Source organism: Notolepis coatsorum (genome assembly GCF_963971535.1).
Source record: "Notolepis coatsorum genome assembly, chromosome: 8".
NCBI lineage: Eukaryota > Metazoa > Chordata > Actinopteri > Aulopiformes > Paralepididae > Notolepis > Notolepis coatsorum.
The window spans coordinates 39,881,391-39,903,797 of record NC_140172.1 but is presented as its reverse complement, the minus strand read 5'-3'; the positions used below and the strand labels follow the sequence as shown (position 1 = coordinate 39,903,797).

Genomic DNA, 22,407 nt, shown 5'->3' with positions numbered 1-22,407 from the left:
GCGTGTCAATTGTTTGAACTCCTCCACTCAGCCCCTCGGCACTACCTGTCTATGACAGTCTACTGCCGCAACAAGTAGTAGTAGCAGTAGCAGCAGTAGTAATAGCATCAGTAGTAGCAGTAGTAGTAGTAGCAGTAGCAGTAGTAGCAGTAGCAGTAGTAATAGCATCAGTAGTAGTAATAGCATCAGTATTAGTAGTAGCAGCAGGTAGACCCACTTGACGTCGTAGCGGTGCATGAACATAATATGGTCCCTGTAAGTGCGGTTGACGTCCAGGTCAATCTGACGGATGTCTGGAGACATTCCTTTGGCCCGAACCTTCAGCGTCTGAAGAACAGAGACAGAGAGAGTGAATGAATTAAAAGTAGGGATGTACGGGCGCCACATTCTCACTGCAGACATCGGACTGTATTGATTGAGTGACAAACCAAATCCATTACTTTACGAACTAAATCTATGTTTTCCCACATTAGAGAGATCTACCACGCTTCCATGTGTGTCATTCTCCATTAGAGAGATCTACCACGCTTCTGTGTGTCATTCTCCATTAGAGAGATCTACCACGCTTCTGTGTGTCATTCTCCATTAGAGAGATCTACCACGCTTCTGTGTGTCATTCTCCATTAGAGAGATCTACCACGCTTCTGTGTGTCATTCTCCATTAGCGAGATCTACCACGCTTCTCTGTGTCATTCTCCATTAGAGAGATCTACCACGCTTCTGTGTGTCATTCTCCATTAGAGAGATCTACCACGCTTCTGTGTGTCATTCTCCATTAGAGAGATCTACCACACTTCTGTGTGTCATTCTCCATTAGAGAGATCTACCACGCTTCTGTGTGTCATTCTGCATTAGAGAGATCTACCACGCTTCCACGTGTCATTCTCCATTAGAGAGATCTACCACGCTTCCGTGTGTCATTCTGCATTAGAGAGATCTACCACGCTTCTGTGTGACATCCTCCATTAGAGAGATCTACCACGCTTCTGTGTGTCATTCTCCATTAGAGAGATCTACCACGCTTCCATGTGTCATTCTCCATTAGAGAGATCTACCACGCTTCCATGTGTCATTCTCCATTAGAGAGATCTACCACGCTTCTGTGTGTCATTCTCCATTAGAGAGATCTACCACGCTTCTGTGTGTCATTCTCCATTAGAGAGATCTACCACGCTTCTGTGTGTCATTCTCCATTAGAGAGATCTACCACACTTCTGTGTGTCATTCTCCATTAGAGAGATCTACCACGCTTCTGTGTCATTCTCCATTAGAGAGATCTACCACGCTTCTGTGTGTCATTCTCCATTAGAGAGATCTACCACGCTTCTGTGTGTCATTCTCCATTAGAGAGATCTACCACGCTTCTGTGTGTCATTCTCCATTAGAGAGATCTACCACGCTTCTGTGTGACATCCTCCATTAGAGAGATCTACCACGCTTCTGTGTGTCATTCTGCATTAGAGAGATCTACCACGCTCCTATGTGTCATTCTCCATTAGAGAGATCTACCACGCTTCTGTGTGACATCCTCCATTAGAGAGATCTACCACGCTTCTGTGTGACATCCTACATTAGAGAGATCTACCACGCTTCTGTGTGTCATTCTCCATTAGAGAGATCTACCACGCTTCTGTGTGTCATTCTCCATTAGAGAGATCTACCACGCTTCTGTGTGTCATTCTCCATTAGAGAGATCTACCACGCTTCTGTGTGTCATTCTCCATTAGAGAGATCTACCACGCTTCTGTGTGTCATTCTCCATTAGAGAGATCTACCACGCTTCTGTGTGACATCCTCCATTAGAGAGATCTACCACGCTTCTATGTGTCATTCTCCATTAGAGAGATCTACCACGCTTCTGTGTGTCATTCTCCACTAGAGAGATCTACCACGCTTCTGTGTGTCATTCTCCATTAGAGAGATCGACCACGCTTCTGTGTGTCATTCTCCATGAGAGAGATCTACCACGCTTCTGTGTGTCATTCTCCATCAGAGAGATCTACCACGCTTCTGTGTGTCATTCTCCATGAGAGAGATCTACCACGCTTCTGTGTGTCATTCTCCATTAGAGAGATCTACCACGCTTCTGTGTGTCATTCTCCATTAGAGAGATCTACCACGCTTCTGTGTGTCATTCTCCATGAGAGAGATCTACCACGCTTCTGTGTGTCATTCTCCATTAGAGAGATCTACCACGCTTCTGTGTGTCATTCTCCATTAGAGAGATCTACCACGCTTCTGTGTGTCATTCTCCATTAGAGAGATCTACCACGCTTCTGTGTGTCATTCTCCATTAGAGAGATCTACCACGCTTCTGTGTGTCATTCTCCATTAGAGAGATCTACCACGCTTCTGTGTGTCATTCTCCATCAGAGAGATCTACCACGCTTCTGTGTGTCATTCTCCATTAGAGAGATCTACCACGCTTCTGTGTGTCATCCTCCATTAGAGAGATCTACCACGCACAAATTGTACCTCATCCCATTTCTGCTTTGCACTATATAGTATTGTATATTAGTACACTGCATATTATATTGTATATTATATGGTAACTCAGTTACTTCTATTCTGCATCGAACATTGTACATATGTCTATACTGAACACTGTGACCTCATTTTTTACTTCTAATTTACATGCTATACTATGTTATTTCATACTTATCTTGTCTAGCACAGTCTCTGGAGCGTAACAGTAAGAAGCATTTTGTATAAAAGTATTCTGTACTTCTGTATGACAACTATTAAAGAAACTTGAAACTTGAAACTTGAACTCTATGTGTCCTGACATGTTAAACGTGGCTCTTGGCAATTGGGGACATTTCCTTTTTTGGGGGGGCGCAATGTTATACACACACTTTATGTATTTTTACAAATTGTACAGAATATACTATGAATCTAAATGTACAGCCTGCGTACGTTCCCTGTACCCTGTGTGAACACGTGGGTGCCCCGTCTCTCTGCACCCTGTGTACCAGTGAAGGAATGCGAGCCAGAGGGCCTTCAAAGCGGAACGAAATAACACAATACTCCTTGATGTTGCAGCCGCGCCTTAATAAGGTCCAAACTCCGGCTCCAACTAAATGTTGTACAGCGGCTATCACACGTGCACACACACACGTGCACACACACACACACACACAGACACACACACACACACACACACACACACACACACAGACACACACACACACACAGACACAGACACACACACAGACACACACACACACACACACACACACAGACACAGACACACACACACACACACACACACACACACACACACACACACACACACACACACACACACACACACACACACACACACACACACACACACACACACAGAGAGACACAACATCTCTGCCTGTAATAATGATTAAGCCCTGTGAAATCTAATAAAGCCGCTCGCTCGCTCACTCACTTGCTTATGAATCTTTATGAGGCCTGAGCCTTGTAAATTGGTGCGGGGGTCTGGAAATGTAAACATGAGTGATGGGGGGGGGAGTGTGTTGTGTGTTGTGTGTGTTGTGTGTGTGTGTGTTTTAGCTTCTAACGTGGGCCGGGGGCTGGAACACCGCCCGGGGGGGGGGGGGGGGGGGAAGCATCCCACTGTGAGGTCCCGTGGCCCGGCGGCTGGCTTCCCGTCACCGTACCTCGTAGAAGTCCTTCTTCTCCTCCTTGATCTTGGGAACGTCCAGCAGCAGACCCCACACCTCTCCTCGCAGCTGCAGGGGGATCCCCTTGTAGATCCTGCGCACCAGCTGCAGGGAGGAGACACAGAGGAGGGTTAGGGTGGGAGGAGACACAGAGGAGGGTTAGGGTTAGAGGAGGAGACACAGAGGAGGGAGACCGTCTCAGAGCAGAGAGAGACACAGAGGAGGGAGACCGTCTCAGAGCAGAGAGAGACACAGAGAGGAGGGAGACCGTCTCAGAGCAGAGAGAGACACAGAGGAGGGTTAGGGTTAGAGGAGGAGACACAGAGGAGGGAGACCGTCTCAGAGCAGAGAGAGACACAGAGGAGGGAGACCGTCTCAGAGCAGAGAGAGACACAGAGAGGAGGGAGACCGTCTCAGAGCAGAGAGAGACACAGAGGAGGGAGACCGTCTCAGAGCAGAGAGAGACACAGAGGAGGGTTAGGGTTAGAGGAGGAGACACAGAGGAGGGAGACCGTCTCAGAGCAGAGAGAGAGACACAGAGGAGGGAGACCGTCTCAGAGCAGAGAGAGAGACACAGAGGAGGGTTAGGGTTAGAGGAGGAGACACAGAGGAGGGAGACCGTCTCAGAGCAGAGAGAGACACAGAGGAGGGAGACCGTCTCAGAGCAGAGAGAGACACAGAGAGGAGGGAGACCGTCTCAGAGCAGAGAGAGACACAGAGGAGGGTTAGGGTTAGAGGAGGAGACACAGAGGAGGGAGACCGTCTCAGAGCAGAGAGAGAGACACAGAGAGGAGGGAGACCGTCTCAGAGCAGAGAGAGACACAGAGGAGGGAGACCGTCTCAGAGCAGAGAGAGACACAGAGGAGGGTTAGGGTTAGAGGAGGAGACACAGAGGAGGGAGACCGTCTCAGAGCAGAGAGAGAGACACAGAGGAGGGAGACCGTCTCAGAGCAGAGAGAGAGACACAGAGAGGAGGGAGACCGTCTCAGAGCAGAGAGAGACACAGAGGAGGGTTAGGGTTAGAGGAGGAGACACAGAGGAGGGAGACCGTCTCAGAGCAGAGAGAGAGACACAGAGAGGAGGGAGACCGTCTCAGAGCAGAGAGAGAGACAGAGGAGGGAGACCGTCTCAGAGCAGAGAGAGAGACAGAGAGGAGGGAGACCGTCTCAGAGCAGAGAGAGACACAGAGGAGGGAGACCGTCTCAGAGCAGAGAGAGAGACAGAGAGGAGGGAGACCGTCTCAGAGCAGAGAGAGAGACAGAGAGGAGGGAGACCGTCTCAGAGCAGAGAGAGAGACAGAGAGGAGGGAGACCGTCTCAGAGCAGAGAGAGACACAGAGGAGGGAGACCGTCTCAGAGCAGAGAGAGAGACACAGAGGAGACACAGAGGAGGGAGACCGTCTCAGAGCAGAGAGAGAGACACAGAGGAGGGAGACCGTCTCAGAGCAGAGAGAGACACAGAGGAGGGAGACCGTCTCAGAGCAGAGAGAGAGACACAGAGAGGAGGGAGACCGTCTCAGAGCAGAGAGAGAGACACAGAGGAGGGAGACCGTCTCAGAGCAGAGAGAGAGACACAGAGAGGAGGGAGACCGTCTCAGAGCAGAGAGAGACACAGAGGAGGGGGACCGTCTCAGAGCAGAGAGAGAGACACAGAGAGGAGGGAGACCGTCTCAGAGCAGAGAGAGACACAGAGGAGGGAGACCGTCTCAGAGCAGAGAGAGACACAGAGGAGGGAGACCGTCTCAGAGCAGAGAGAGACACAGAGAGGAGGGAGACCGTCTCAGAGCAGAGAGAGACACAGAGGAGGGAGACCGTCTCAGAGCAGAGAGAGAGACACAGAGGAGGGAGACCGTCTCAGAGCAGAGAGAGACACAGAGGAGGGAGACCGTCTCAGAGCAGAGAGAGAGACAGAGGAGGGAGACCGTCTCAGAGCAGAGAGAGACACAGAGGAGGGAGACCGTCTCAGAGCAGAGAGAGACACAGAGGAGGGAGACCGTCTCAGAGCAGAGAGAGGGAGAGGAGGGAGGAGGGAGGAGGAGGAGGGAGACCGTCTCAGAGCAGAGAGAGACACAGAGGAGGGAGACCGTCTCAGAGCAGAGAGAGACACAGAGGAGGGAGACCGTCTCAGAGCAGAGAGAGACACAGAGGAGACACAGAGGAGGGAGACCGTCTCAGAGCAGAGAGAGACACAGAGGAGGGAGACCGTCTCAGAGCAGAGAGAGACACAGAGGAGGGAGACCGTCTCAGAGCAGAGAGAGACACAGAGGAGGGAGACCGTCTCAGAGCAGAGAGAGAGACAGAGGAGGGAGACCGTCTCAGAGCAGAGAGAGAGACAGAGGAGGGAGACCGTCTCAGAGCAGAGAGAGACACAGAGGAGGGAGACCGTCTCAGAGCAGAGAGAGACACAGAGGAGACACAGAGGAGGGAGACCGTCTCAGAGCAGAGAGAGACACAGAGGAGGGAGACCGTCTCAGAGCAGAGAGAGACACAGAGGAGGGAGACCGTCTCAGAGCAGAGAGAGACACAGAGGAGGGAGACCGTCTCAGAGCAGAGAGAGACACAGAGGAGGGGGACCGTCTCAGAGCAGAGAGAGACACAGAGGAGGGGGACCGTCTCAGAGCAGAGAGAGACACAGAGGAGGGGGACCGTCTCAGAGCAGAGAGAGACACATTCTCCCCCCCTCGACCAACGCCCCCGACCTCCAGACCAACGCCCCCGACCTCACGTCCACGACCGACTCTACTCACAGTCGCAATGTACGAGGCTCAGCAGGCTCAACCCTTTCACTGTGACAATACAGAAGGTTAGCCCTTTACTATCACACAACCGACGCCGATGCTCCATCATTAGCATCATTAGCTCCGCGGATGCGTGAGTTGTGTGATAGTAAAGGGTTAACCTTCTGTCGTGTGGCAGTGAAAGAGTTATTAAAGGGCGAGTTCAGAATTGTGGACCCCAGGCCCGATTTTCCTACTCATCAATAATACTGATAATAATAATACATCAGATTTATATAGCGCTTTTCCAAATGCTCAAAGACGCGTATACGCTGATAATAATAATAATAATAATAATAATAATAATAATAATAATAATAATAATAATAATAATAATACAAATAATAAACTGCATCTTTCATACAAGAATTGCAAACCCAAAGTGCTTCACAGCAGTAAAATAGACGGAATAAAAGCAATGCAGATAATGAGAAAAAGGGTAAAAGCAATGTAGATAACGACGCAATACAAAGCAGTATGCTTTCCAGTGTGTTTAAGTGCTTTTTTTAACAATGGCCCCATTAACTTTACATTTGTTTTGTGGCTAACTAAAGAGAAGGTGGGTCTCCAGTACGGACTGTGTTACTAAAGAGAAGGTGGGTCTCCAGTATGGACTAAAGAGAAGGTGGGTCTCCAGGACTGTGCTGATCACTCTCCCCATTGGCAGCATCATCCATGGGGAGGGAATAGGGATATGCCTCCAAAAATCCGGAACTTTCCCTTTAACATGCACATGTGGGCCCACATTTTAGGGTGTGCATATTTTGTAATACAATATATATATATATCAAATTGAAGCCCCATTTGTTGCCTGTCGATAGCCCTTTCAGGTGACAAAATCCGTTCAGCGGTTCTCGAGTTACATACCAGTATTTGAGGCTTGTGCAAAGTACACGGTATTGCGCAAAATAATAATAATAATAATAAATTCAATTTGTACCGCACTACAAAGTTAAATGAATAAACACAATTAAAATGAATAAAACAACCAATGAAATGGAAGAACATAAAAATAAAAGTAAAAGAATAATTCAGGCAAATGCCTTGTAATGTTTTTAGTCCCCTTTTAAAAGCCTCAACGGACTGTGGTGCTCTCAGATGGTCGGGGAGGGCGTTCCACAGCCGAGGAGCAGCTGAGCAGAAGGCCCGGTCACCCCCACGGTGCAGAGGTGTGTCCTGTGTTTGGGTTGGAGTGTGTTTGAGTGTCCAGAGCGGAGGGGGCGGGTGGAGGTCGGGGGAGCGATGAGCTCCTTTAGATAGGAGGGAGCGGGTGGAGGTCGGGGGAGCGATGAGCTCCTTTAGATGGGAGGGGGCGGGTGGAGGTCGGGGGAGCGATGAGCTCCTTTAGATGGGAGGGGGCGGGTGGAGGTCGGGGGAGCGATGAGCTCCTTTAGATGGGAGGGGGCGGGTGGAGGAGGGGGGAGCGATGAGCTCCTTTAGAGAGGAGGGAGCGGGTGGAGGTCGGGGGAGCGATGAGCTCCTTTAGAGAGGAGGGAGAGGGTGGAGGAGGGGGAGCGATGAGCTCCTTTAGAGAGGAGGGAGCGGGTGGAGGTCGGGGGAGCGATGAGCTCCTTTAGAGAGGAGGGAGCGGGTGGAGGTCGGGGGAGCGATGAGCTCCTTTAGAGAGGAGGGAGTGGGTGGAGGAGGGGGAGCGATGAGTTCCTTTAGAGAGGAGGGAGCGGGTGGAGGAGGGGGAGCGATGAGCTCCTTTAGAGAGGAGGGAGCGGGTGGAGGTCAAGGGAGCGATGAGTTCCTTTAGAGAGGAGGGAGCGGGTGGAGGAGGGGGGAGCGATGAGCTCCTTTAGAGAGGAGGGAGCGGGTGGAGGTCGGGGGAGCGATGAGCTCCTTTAGAGAGGAGGGAGCGGGTGGAGGAGGGGGAGCGATGAGCTCCTTTAGAGAGGAGGGAGCGGGTGGAGGAGGGGGGAGCGATGAGCTCCTTTAGAGAGGAGGGAGCGGGTGGAGGTCGGGGGAGCGATGAGTTCCTTTAGAGAGGAGGGAGCAGGTGGAGGTCGGGGGAGCGATGATCTCCTTTAGAGAGGAGGGAGCGGGTGGAGGTCGGGGAGCGATGATCTCCTTTAGAGAGGAGGGAGCGGGTGGAGGTCGGGGGAGCGATGAGTTCCTTTAGAGAGGAGGGAGCAGGTGGAGGTCGGGGGAGCGATGATCTCCTTTAGAGAGGAGGGAGTGGGTGGAGGTCGGGGGAGCGATGAGCTCCTTTAGAGAGGAGGGAGCGGGTGGAGGTCGGGGGAGCGATGAGCTCCTTTAGATAGGAGGGAGCGGGTGGAGGAGGGGGAGCGATGAGCTCCTTTAGAGAGGAGGGAGCGGGTGGAGGTCGGGGGAGCGATGAGCTCCTTTAGAGAGGAGGGAGCGGGTGGAGGTCGGGGAGCGATGATCTCCTTTAGAGAGGAGGGAGCGGGTGGAGGTCGGGGGAGCGATGAGTTCCTTTAGAGAGGAGGGAGCGGGTGGAGGTCGGGGGAGCGATGAGTTCCTTTAGAGAGGAGGGAGCGGGTGGAGGTCGGGGGAGCGATGAGTTCCTTTAGATAGGAGGGAGCGGGTGGAGGTCGGGGGAGCGATGAGTTCCTTTAGAGAGGAGGGAGCGGGTGGAGGTCGGGGGAGCGATGAGTTCCTTTAGAGAGGAGGGAGCGGGTGGAGGTTGGGGGAGCGATGATCTCCTTTAGATAGGAGGGAGCGGGTGGAGGTCGGGGGAGCGATGATCTCCTTTAGATAGGAGGGAGCGGGTGGAGGTCGGGGGAGCGATGAGCTCCTTTAGATAGGAGGGGGTGTTGCTGTGGATGCACTGATGGGTGAGGAGGGAGACCTTGTATTCAAGCCTGGAGGAGACAGGGAGCCAGTGTAGGGAATGGAAAATACCACTCCAGACTCTTGGGGCTCTAGTTCCGTCAATCATTTGGCGATCTCGAAAATTATTGTGGAGGGTTGTAGCCAATCAGTGTGGCTTTCCAATGATATGCCACCTGGGGATGTATGAATCATGGATCTAGGTGAAAAACTAACGAGCGAAAACAGGAAGAGAAAAACAGCCAAATTAATTGAAGTCTATGAGAAAACTGAGTTTTTCTTTTGTACACAAAAGAAAAGCACTCATTTCTGAATGGATCTTTATGACATTTGGACATGTCCTACATAAGGCTTCAGGCTATGGATCTCGGGAGTTTTTTTAAGCCATAATACCACCTTCTGGGGAAATACTACCTCTGGACTACTAACTACTACAGAAAAACTTGAGTAACAAGTTTGTCTACAACTCAAGTTCAGACCTATGTTACTCTATTTCATTAGCACTAAAAGTGAATTCTCTTTCTGGAATCAGAAACTTCAGAATGTCATCTTTCAAAAGAGACCAGGCTCATGCATGTGCTATAAGTATAAAGTATGTTGTTTTGGTTTGCAAAGAAAGTATGCAGTCCTCAAAAACGAAAACTAAAATGGCCACTTTTGGGGGCGCAGGTTAAGAGGTTAACTGCTGTAGAAGTATTGCAATGATTCATGCAGACTAACATTGTTCCAAATCCGTACGGGTCATAATGAAAGAAATGTGTATCAATCGTGGGTGCTACCGCCTGGGTTCGAACAGACACATCACGGTACACCACTCCCAGCAATTGAGGCTGTCCAGCACAAATGGTGTCTGAGGAAGGCACAGACTGTTTGCCCTCTGGGAGGCGCTAGAGGAATCTTACTTCCAAGACCCCCCCCCCCCACTCAACTTACTCCAGAGACTAAACTTTGTTGATTATATTCATATCCATATTCATCTATTGCCTATACTGTCTACATCTGACATATACTGTATTCATATCTATTTTCATTATCTTACTTATATCCAACCTATAGTTCTTTCATAGTTAGTTACGCTATCTATATCTTCTATAATGTATTCAGATGTATTACCACTGTCTATAGTGTTTAATACTCACTGTTCATACTGTGTATACCCTCGCTTTTTCTTATCTTCCATATTCTATATATATATATCATATATTTACTGATATTATTTAAACCACCGGTTACAATTTCCTCCACGGTATTCACATTTATACTACTGTCTATAGCTACTCACTGTTTATACTGTACATCAATACTGTTATTATTACTGTATAGAAACCTTGTTTTTTTCCCACATCGTCTACATTCTATACTCACTTTATTATACATATGTACATTGCAATGCACTTTATCGCTTCTTCACAATCTGGTTAGATGCCAACTTAATTTCATTGTACTCTGTATTTGTACCCTGTCCAATGACAATAAAGTTGAATCTGACCTAATCTAATCTAACCCAGTTAATCTAACCCACTATAAATCAGGCGGGCGTTTGGTGCCAGGTCTCCAGGGCACAGATCTGGAGCAGCACAGCCCGACATGGTTCAAGCCATGCCTTCCCCTGGGATACAGCCTAGCGACGCACAGGTAGCGGCCAACCACTCAGAGAGGTGAAGCAACTGAGACAACTCATCTTTAAGGAACACGCCAGCATTATGGGGAATGCGCTTAGCATCTTCCCCCGGAGTCAGACCATAAGATGGAGAGCAAAGCCCTCTCTGTGCGTTCCGGCTGCAAGCTAGCCTAGCTTAGCTCAAATAATTGGAAGTGGATACAGTCCACATTCGCTTCCATTGATTTGTGATAAACTAGGCTAGCTTGGAATGAAATGACAGATCCATACGAGATTTAGCTTGGAATGAAATTACAGATCCGTACAAATTACAGATCCGTACAAGATTTACATTTTGATGTGGTGTCATAATTAAACGTAATGTTATAGGGATCGATTGATTGATTGATTGAAAATGTTTCTCCAGCATTATCAGCCTGGATCTTCCTTATGAAACACACCTACGGGAGGCTGCAATTCGAAACTGGCCACCGTAAAAATGCCCAAACCCCCACCACCTCCTAATAGACAGTCTCCTCCCCACCGCATGTATATATTCCCTCCCCACCGTATGTATATTTCTCTCCCACCCACCCACCCCCTCCTAATGTACAGTCCCCTCCCCATCATATGTATATACTCTGTCAGGATCTAGGGGTAACAGTACTGTATATTTGAATACATTTCATGTCACAAATGTATCAGTACTAAATACCTGTATGTCCCTATGCCATAAATGTCATGTATGTTGTGTATGTCATAAATGTCCTGATTAATTGAAAATGGGGGACCCTGATGTAAACAAGACGAAAGTCTTTCTCTGGTCTGCATCCCCTTAACAATTGTGTGTATTGAGCCGTACTGTATTGTACCCATTCTGCAATCTGTTAATAAAGTTTTCAATCAATCAATCAATCATTCATTCATTCATTCATTCATTCATTCATTCATTCATTCATTCATTCATTCATTCATTCATTCACACTTAGATTGCAGGCACTACAAACCCTGAGACCAAATAACACCCAATATAGGTCACCCTCAGACCAGCACTGCTTTCCAACCACTAATCAGAGTGAACCAAATGATTAAATTAACTAAATATGCCTACATTATGCCTATCTGGAACATTGAGAGAGAGAGAGAGAGAGCGAGAGCGAGAGCGAGAGAGCGAGAGCGAGAGCGAGCGAGAGCGAGAGAGAGCGAGAGAGAGAGAGAGAGAGAGAGAGAGAGAGAGCCATAATGAGTGGTGTCAGGGGAGCATCAGAGATAATGAAGAGTTATGAATCAATGTCAGTTACATCATCCAAGTTAGACGGAGCACATACTGTGCTATATATGTGTGGTATATGTGGTGTGTTTATGTGGTGTGTATTTTACGTGTGGTATACATGGTGTGTATATGTGTGGTATATGTGGTGTGTTTATGTGGTGTGTATTTTATGTGTTGTGTATACGTGTATATGGTGTGTATATGTGGTATAAGTGGAGTGTACTGTGACGACCCCCACTCTACCTGCAAATGGGGAGTCTTCTGACTCAGAGCATGGTGGAGTGGGTAGGTCGTTAACCCAATTACCCTCACCTGTGCAGTGCAGAGAGCTGCCTGCACCAACAGTATATATGTTCCCCTGTCTAAACCCTCTGTCTGCTTCTCCCATCTGCTTACCCCACCAAACAGGACAGGTTGTATCAGCCACCAAGTGAACCAACTTTGGGATCCTTTGTCAATTCTGATATATACCTTTGTTGTTTAATTCGATTATTATTTGTTTAGATAGGATGAAATAAACTCTTTGTTAACCTGAACTCTCATGTGTTGACTTCCTTTATATGACAAACCTCTTCTGGTTCGTCATAGTACGTTATGTGTATATATGGTGTGTATATGTGTGGTATATGTGGTGTGTACGTTATGTGTATATATGGTGTGTATATGTGTGGTATATGTGGTGTGTACATTATGTGTATATGTGGTATATGTGGTGTGTTCTCCGCCTCGGATACTAACATTCCTGTTGGAATTCGGCACTTGATTGTGACATTCCCTGATCAATACTGTGCACGTGGATGTGAGTGTGAGTGTGTGTGAGTGTGTGAGTGTGTGTGTGTGTGTGTGTGTGTTAGTGTGTGTGTGTGTGTTAGTGTGTGTGTGTGTGTGTGTGTATGTGTATGTGAGTGTGAGTGTGTATGTGTACAGTATGTGTGTGTGTGTGTGTTAGTGTGTGTGTGTGTGTGTGTGTGGATGTGTATGTGTGTGTGTGTGTGTGTGTGTGTGTGTGTGTGTGTGTGTGTGTGTGTGTGTGTGTGTACACTGTAATATAAACGATCACCCCCCCCCCCCTCTGGGACTCCTAGGTCTCCTGGTCTCGGCCTCGTAATGAGCCTCTGATAAGGAAGTCAATGAGAGCATCTGTTTGACTAATCATCCTTTTAAACGTGTGTGTTTGTGTGTAAAGTGCATCTGGCAGCTTATATACTTGTGTGCGCTTACATGTAGCCTACCGCTTGTGTGTGTGTGTGTGTGTGTGTGTGTGAGTGTGTGTGTGTGTGTGTGTGAAGCAGGGCGTGTGTGTGTGTGTGTGTGAAGCAGGGCGTGTGTTAATCTAATCTCCCCCCTCTGAAGAGGCCTCCACTCCTCGCTCCACGGAGCTCAGAGCTCCATCTGTACCATCGATCGCCCGTCACGTCACCACCTCCCTCTGCAGGGAGTCTGAGTCAGCAGTGGGCCCCCCCCCCCTGAGCCTCCCCCCCCCCCCCCCACCGCCACAGCATAACCAAACCAATTATGTAATCTGTGTAGTATTGATTTATATAGGAGCTATATTGTGTCTTAAGGGGATACGTCGCCCACTTTTTAAGAAGCGTATCTGATTGGGTACAAGGTGGGAGTCCTGTCGGTCTATGTGGGGGGGCTGCGGGGGGGCTGCTTGGGTTTCGGAGAGAGACGTTGGGAGGTGGACACCGTCTCTTAGCGACGCCAGTGGAGGTCGTGGAGGTCGTTGGAATGTAAGCAGCTCCCAAACACAACACAGTAAACTACTGTACAGTTGCTGTTCCAGAGACCTGCTTCACGCTCCCTCTCTCTCCAACGGCGTCCACCTCACTGAGGCCAACCAACATATCGCTGCTGGCGGGACAAAACCTCATAACTCCAAAAACCCAACTTTTGAGCAGATGAAAAAAAACGAACACAGATTTGAGGGTGAATAGAGTTAGGAGGTTTAGACAGATGATCGGTTTAATAATGCTTTCCCATTGTTTAAACTTTGTAAAACCCACACACACATATGGAGGATGATCTACGGAGTTGATTTATATTAAAAATAAATGTAAAAATTAAAATGGAGTTATGAGGTTTTGTCCCGCCAGCAGCGATATTTGGTTTGAATAATTAATTGAATAGATGTTACAGCCAGTAGCCGACACGATTTCTTTATACATTTTGTTTCAGTGATGAATGGATCTGCTTTTATATACCGATGATGAAGACGTTATTCCAGACTCAAGGTCCATATTACACATATACAAAACAACAACAAGAATACAACAACAAAAGAAACAAGGCCAACAACATAGATTAAAATACATAAAGGCAGCGATTCCAATGTTCTCACAAACCAGAGGAGTATCTTGTATCACTTTGTTTGACGTCACTAATGGCCCTTATTGTCCTGTTGTTTTAGTCGACACCTACATTTAAACATCAAGTTCCTCTGCACTAGTCCGTCTTGGGAGCTTAACCCTTTCACTGCCACACGACAGCCGGTTAACCCTTTCACTGTGACAATACAGAAGGTTAGCCCTTTACTATCACACAACCGACGGCGACGCTCCATCATTAGCATCATTAGCTCCGCATTTGCGGAGCTAATGCTGCTAATGATGGAGCATCGCCGTCGGTTGTGTGATAGTAAAGGGCTAACCTTCTGTCGTGTGGCAGTGAAAGAGTTAAGGAGGATCCTAAATGCATCATTATACTACCTGCAGTATAAAACGGAGTACAATAGGCTCTGAACAGGCTTATTTTCACATTGTCTCTGTACACATATAACATGTTGGTGCAGCATATTGGCCTGTGTGTACAGTCTGCAGCACTGGCGCTGCACATCAACATCATCCAATCAGGGCTGGGAGGAGGTGGACCGAACGTGAAGGTATATACCGCCATGAATCCAAGTAAAGGTATGGATTATCATCCATGATATATACATATTATTAAAAAATATGTATACATTTTTATTTGTTTGTACTACCGGGCAGTCTGGTAGAGAGAGAGAGAGAGAGAGAGAGAGGAAGAGAGGAGGAACGGGAGACAGAGCGGAGGGGAAGACATTCGCCAAAGGACGCCGGGTCCGGGAATCGAACCCGGGTCGGCCGCTTCACGACGCAGCGCGTTAACGTGGGTCGCCACCTGGGTGCCCCGTATTAACTCTTTTGAGAAAACTAAAAGACACGTGTTGTTTTCTTGCAGAAAACTATTTTTTAAGGACACCAATACAATACACTGGACTATATTACTATATTATGTGTTAACAACACCGACCAGGTATTAGTGCCCCACCGTTATACCATCCAAACTAAATATTGCGATGTGATATTCTGGCCATATCGCAGAGCCCTGCTTCCAATACCTCAAACACAAGACGAAAGAAAGAAGTGCTTTCTGGATGAAATGACAAACCAAACATGGAAATGACAGACCAGACGGAGCACTGGAGTAAACAGCTCGGTTTGCATCTTGAGTTTGCATTACTATGCTAAATAATAAACACCTCAGGCTACTTCATGATAACAGGCACCAAGCTGCTGGAGTGGCTGGAGGGCTCCCCCGCCCCCCCCCCCCCCCCCCCGCCCGTCTCCCTGGCCCCGCGGGTTCGAGGAGGAGACGGAGAGAGACACATCAAACCGTGACAACAAACCGTTTACAGACATGACACTGACTGAACTGAGGGAGAAGAGAGGGATGAGGGAGGGTGAGAGAGAGAGAGGGAGGGAGGGAGAGGGGAGGGCTCACGCCTCGTCAGTGTCCTTGGATGTCACCTGCCACACACAATTCTGTTAAATGTCCCCCCCCCCTCCAGCCCCCCACCCCCACCCCCACCGTCCACCTCCGGCGATGAACGTATTTCAAAGGCCCTCCTCTAAACCCCACGGCAGCCAGCGAGCCGTGCCAGTGAAGGCCACCGTGGTCCAGACACACGGCAGAAAGACTGACATTTCGTTTACATCCGTCGCTACCAGAGAAGGGGGGTGGGAGTAGAGGAGAGGAGAGTAGAGAGGAGGAGAGGAGAGGAGGGAGGAGTAGAGGAGAGGAGAGGAGAGGAGAGGAGAGGAGAGGAGAGGAGAGGAGAGGGGAGGGGAGGGGAGGAGAGGAGAGGAGAGGAGAGGAGAGGAGAGTAGAGGAGAGTAGAGAGGAGGAGAGGAGAGGAGAGGAGAGAGGAGGAGAGGAGAGTAGAGAGAAGTAGAGGAGAGTAGAGAGGAGGAGAGGAGAGGGACATGACTGGGACATGTTTGAAGGAAGCGCCAGTGACGTCAGCGAGTACGCTGATACCGTTGTGAGTTACATAACAACAGTAGCCGACGGTATTGTCCTCACAAAGAAGGCGCGGGTTTTCCCAAACCAGAAACCTTGGGTGGACAGCACTATTAGAGCAGCCCTGAACTCACGCACCACGGCTTATAACCTGGGCAGAGAGTCAGGAAATATGGAAGAGTACAAGGCTTCAGTCTACACTCTGCGCAAGGCTGTTAAACTTGCTAAGAGGACATATGCTGAGAAACTGGAGACACAAATGGCACAAAACGACACAAGAGGCTTGTGGAGGGGACTGAAGACAATAACTGACTACAAAGTCAGTGCCCCCTCAATGGGGAGCGACGACGCCTCTCTCGCGGACAAACTCAACTCCTTCTACGCTCGGTTCGGTGTAGACAGTGTCGCCGCTAGCCCTCTGGCTAGTGACGTCACTGGCGCACCGGCTGTTGTGGAGGGGGGGGGGGGGCAACCGCGGGGGGGCGGGGGCGCTCTCTCGTTGTCGGAACACAGTGTGAGAAGAGCATTTATGCAGGTGAACACCAGGAAGGCTGCTGGCACAGATGGTATAACAGGACGCATACTTAAGTCCTGTGCAAACCAGCTTGCCCCGGTGTTCACCGCCATATTTTATCAATCCCTGGCGGAGTCAGTGGTCCCTGCCTGCTTCAAGATGTCTACCATCATCCCTGTACCGAAGAAACCCTCCCCAACATGTCCAAATGACTACAGACCGGTGGCACTCACCTCTGTGGTCATGAAATGTTTCGAGAGGCTGGTCAAGGACCACATTTGTGCCTCCCTCCCCAGTGATATGGACCCTATGCAATTTGCATACAGGACAAACAGGTCCACTGACGACGCAGTCTCCCAGGTACTGCACAGCACTCTCTCCCACCTTGACCGTCAGAAGGGGGGCTATGTGAGACTGTTGTTCATTGACTACAGCTCAGCGTTCAACACCATAGTCCCCACCAGACTGGTGGACAAGCTGATCGAGCTAGGTCTGAGCTCCGCCCTGAGCGCCTGGGTACTGGACTTTCTGAGTGAAAGACCCCAGGTGGTCAGGGTGGGGGGTCAGACCTCCAACACCATCACCCTGAGCATCGGGTCCCCCCAGGGCTGTGTTCTAAGCCCCCTGCTGTACTCACTCTACACACACGATTGTGTGGCCAAGTTCAGCTCCAACTCCATAGTGAAGTTTGCAGACGACACGGTGGTGGTGGGGCTGATCTCGGACAACGACGAGAAGGCCTACCGGGAGGAGGTTGAGGTACTGGAACGTTGGTGCCAGGACAACAGCCTGCTCCTGAACATTGGTAAAACCAAGGAGCTGATCGTGGATTATAGGAGAGGACAGCAGGAGACACACACACCACTGATGATTAACGGGGCTACCGTGGACAGGGTGAGCAGCTTCAAGTACCTGGGGGTCCACATCTCAGAGGATCTGACATGGTCAACACACATAGACACAGTAGTAAAGAAAGCGAAGCAGCGCCTCTACCACCTGAGACAGTTAAGGAAGTTCAGAGTATCGGGGAAGATACTCCAGTCCTTCTACTCAGGAGCTGTAGAGAGCATCTTGACCGGAAACATCACTGCCTGGTATGGAAACAGCACGGCACAGGACAAGAAGGCCCTACAGAGAGTGGTGCGCTCAGCCGAGCGTACCACGGGTATTGCGCTACCTACCCTGCAGGCTCTATACAACAAGAGGTGCAAATCCAGAGCCTGCAGAATAATGAAAGACCCTCACCACCCCAATAACAGCCTGTTCCAGCTGCTGAGGTCAGGCAGACGCCTGCGAACCCCAGCTACTAGGACGGAGAGGCTTAGGCTCAGCTTCTTCCCCCAGGCCATCAGAGCCTTGAACAATGAACATTGAGAGACACAGAAACTGAACTATCCACACACAAGCACATACACGACACGCACTATGAGGATTGGATTCTATTATATGTTGTACCACTGTATTTTTATTGGATTCTATTATATGTTGTACCACTGTATTGCACATCGTCGCGGGCAAGACCAGCCGCATTTCATTGTATACCTGTATGCCGTGACAATTAAAACTCTTGACTTGACTTGACTTGAGAGGAGGGAGGAGGAGAGGAGAGGAGGGAGGAGTAGAGGAGAGGAGAGGTGAGGAGAGGAGGGAGGAGTAGAGGAGAAGAGAGGAGAGGAGGGAGGAGTAGAGGAGAGGAGGGGGTAAAAAAAGAGAGCGAGAGAGAGAGAGAGAGAGAGAGCACACCTTCTCGCTGTTCTTGTATTTGTCCCAGCTCTTCATCATCTTCAGCCATTTGGAGGTTCTCTCCACCTCCATGTGTTTTTGCTGGGAAGGAGGGCACAGGAAGGAGGGCACAGGAAGGAGGGCACAGGAAGGAGGGCACAGGAAGTGGGAAGGAGGGCACAGGAAGTGACATGTTAACAGAGTCTGTCTAAAGAGAAGTCTGTTCATTCTGCCACCATCTTGACAATGACAAGACCTGGCCCCTATCTCCTTGAATGGGGAATAATTTGTTTCCACTTAGACCAGCTTCAACGCATGCGCCATCCAATGGTTTCTGCCACAGAGTCCTTAGTTACCATGGGAACCACTCACTGTGCGATTTCCAGCCTTTTGGCAGAGATCATGATTCATTTAAAACATCTTTAAAATTCCCATTTCAACTCAAAATGCCGTAAATGATCATTTTACTCAACATAAAATCACATCAAATGTGATCATTTCTCAGAATAATATGCTTTGTATATCAAGTACAGATACAGCACTCAAAACTCAAACCTCTCATGCCTCTCTACCACTCTCTACCACTCCTCTATTGTTCTTGACCGGGCCAGATTTCACACCTCCACTTCCTCCCACAGGCTGGGCAGATTTTCATCTTAAATTTTTATTCGTCCCAAATGTCCCAGCCCCATCAGATTTCTTAGCTTTTTTCACTGTTTACTTATCATGCATTGCAACACTAATATATGGTCAGTACCCCAAGTCAGACTGCTCATATAAAAATTATTTTGGGGGTCTGTGGGCAGTAGCCCCCGACCCCCTCCCTGGGGAAGCACTTAAGTTAACTACTCTCCCTTTGTTCCCCCAGCCAACACCCCCGGAAAATTAACACCTGAGTAGACTTAAGTGGCACACAAGCAGCAACAAGCAGCAGACAAGCAGCAGAATTGGTTTGATTTTTGAGCGCTGCGTCTGTAGTACCATTGTTGTCACTATCTTCACAATCAGTGTTGTGGATTTCCCCGTTCAGAACGAGCACAATGTTCCACCTCTTCATTATGTCGACCGTCTCTGATAGCAACACTCCTTGCCCCTCAGCTTTGACATTTTAACATAGAAAAATCATTACATGAAGTAATATGCAGCACTGAACGGCACAGGAAGTCCTTCATTCCAACAGCCATTTGGCATGCCACCCAAGATTCTCAGCCACTTCTATAGAAGTACAGTTGAGAGTGTCCTTACCAGCTCAATCACAGTCTGGTGTGGAAACTGCACTGCTAAGGAGAGGAAGGCACTCCAGCGAGTGATTAAAACTGCTCAGCACATCTCTGGAGCAGCCTTCCCCTCACTTCAGGACATTACTCTACCAGGGTCACCAGGAGAGCCCATGACATCATTAACACTTTGACTGCCCATCACAAGTTTTCTCGAGTTTACCCCCCGCTGGTTGAATGCCCATCACTAGAATTCTTGTTTTTTCTCGTTTTTTTTTATTAGCGATCTGAAATCATATTTCATCAACCGAGTCTACCGTTGGAGATTCAGCCACTCCAGGTGATCAGATGTGAAAAAAGCGCCCCCTATCGTCTCCCAGATGGTAATTCACCCTTTTGGATTGAACTCAATGAAAATGAATGAGAAAAAAAATCCCTGACTCCACATTTTACTTCTCACTCACGCAGCCGGGGTCGATCAGCTCCACTAATGAGCCTAGTGTTTTTACAGTATACATGGTGAATCAATAAAAGGATCGGTTTTTTCGAATGCCGATCAGGAATTGGAATAATCCATTTGGATACCATCTGATCTCAGGTAAGGAATCTATGTTACCAGTCTTAGGATAATCAGACTCGTTTTCACGGAGATATAAGCTTTTATGTGATTATGTGATATGGCTGATTCACTGTGCGAGCGGTCAGGAAATAGGAGAATCGATTTTCAGCTTGCGGCCAGAGCGTGCGTGCGTACACATGTACTATCGATGATCTAGCGTTTATTTGAAAACGATTCGTGAATGGGCCGAGGAATGACAACGTTCTAGAGTATTCCAGTAAAGGGCGATTATCATGGAATGTCTTCATTTTTCCATGAAAACGAGTGCTTTTCAAAATGCTAGAAAACGGAAATGAAGAGATAAAAAACAATCTGCTACGACAATGTTGACTGGAAAATGAGTCTTTGATAAGCGACGGGCAGATTAGACACATAGCCATAATTTAAAACATAGATTAGGCGATATTAACGTTAACATTGAAGTGGTGCTGGGCATTCAAGGAGGTAAAAAGGAATTAAGCTTGGGCAGTGAAAGTGTTAAGGACAGCACACACCCCCAACACAGACTCTTCAACCTCCTGCCATCAGGAGGCGCTACAGGAGTCTGAAAGCCAGAACTACGAGACTGACAAACAGTTTCTACCCACAGGCCATCAGACTCTTGAATGCCTAGCCCCCCCCCCCCCCCCCCCCCCTCCACACACACCTTCTACTATGAACTATGAACTATGAATCACTAAAGACACTTTTAACTGCTGCTATGACCCACTGTCACCTCCATGGAACGTGCAATTGTAACTCACTGTGCCTTGTTGTATTGTATATATATTTTTATCTATTTTATCTTATTTTCTAGCACTCGCTTGTATTTAACTATGTTTAAGTTAAGTACTGTGTGATTTTGTGTGAAGGGTGGACTAGCAAAGTAAGATCTGTCGTTTTAACTGTGCACATGACAATAAACAATCTTGAATCTTGAATCAATACTACACGTACTGCAGACCTCAGTATATTTCTACTGTATTTATTTACTGTATATTTTATTCCATTTTTATTCTATTTTATTCTCTTATCTTAGGCAATTTGATATGTTTTGTTATTCTTATTCGTGACCCGTTCTGTCTAAATGTTAATTAATGTTGAGCGATTTGCAGTGTCAAATTTCCCTTGGGATAATAAAAGTATTTCTATTCTATTCTATTCTATTCTATAATATCATGTGTTTTGTGAACATACAATCACAACGTTGAGGACGACCTGTAATAAAAACACCAAGACATTGGGGTGGAGACCAGATCTTTCTATATTCTCAGCAACCTCACAAGTTGTGTGTGAATCAGCCCTTTTGTTCACTCAGCCTTTTTGTTCATTGAATATCTGACAGTTAAGTGCAGGGAGTGAAGGTGTGTGTGTGTGTGTGTGTGTGTGCGTGTGCATGTGCGTGTGCGTGTGTGTGTGTTTAACACAGTAGTTAGATTTAAGGTTACTCACCCTCTGTTCCCCCACATCATAGGACGGCAGTTCATTCTCACTGGTTAGGAGAGAGTAGAGTAAAGTAAAGTAGAGTAGAGAGGAGTAGAGTCGAATAGAATAGAGGAGTAGAGTAGACGGGTAAAGAGGAAAAAGAGGGTAGAAAAGAGTAGAGATAAGAGTAGAGTAGAGTAGAGTAGAGAGGAGGAAAGAGGAGAAGAGAGTAGAGTAGGGAGGAGTAGAGGAGCGGAGCGAGGAGTAGAGGGGAGGAGAATAGGATAGTAGAGGAGTAGAGATGAGTAGGAGATTAGAGTAGAGATGAGGAGAGGAGAGTAGAGAGGAGAGGAGAGTAGAGAGGAGTGGAGGAGAGAAGAGAGGAGGAGAGGAGAGTAGAGGAGAGGAGAGGAGAGTAGAGAGAGAGGAGAGGAGAGAAGAAGGAGAGGAGAGGAGAGAAGAGAGGAGAGTAGAGAGGAGTAGAGGAGCGGAGCGAGGAGTAGAGGGGAGGAGAATAGGATAGTAGAGGAGTAGAGATGAGTAGAGGAGATTAGAGTAGAGATGAGG

At 48.2% G+C, this 22,407-nt stretch overlaps 1 protein-coding gene across 1 annotated transcript in view; it reads right to left on the bottom strand.

The window, feature by feature from the left end:
* Positions 1-21,901, bottom strand: part of LOC311233416 (USP6 N-terminal-like protein) — a gene marked incomplete at its 3' end in the record, with an annotated part of 35,839 nt that extends 13,938 nt beyond the window's left edge. Inside the window, exons 1-4 of the mRNA XM_084320383.1 lie at positions 21,868-21,901; positions 18,622-18,702; positions 3,654-3,761; positions 218-327 (exon numbers count right to left, since the gene is read on the bottom strand). Coding sequence (XP_084176509.1) covers positions 218-327; positions 3,654-3,761; positions 18,622-18,693 — 290 coding nt within the window. The 5' untranslated portion in view covers positions 18,694-18,702; positions 21,868-21,901. The remainder of the gene's footprint in view (positions 1-217; positions 328-3,653; positions 3,762-18,621; positions 18,703-21,867) is intronic.
* Between the last annotated feature and the right edge of the window lie 506 nt (positions 21,902-22,407).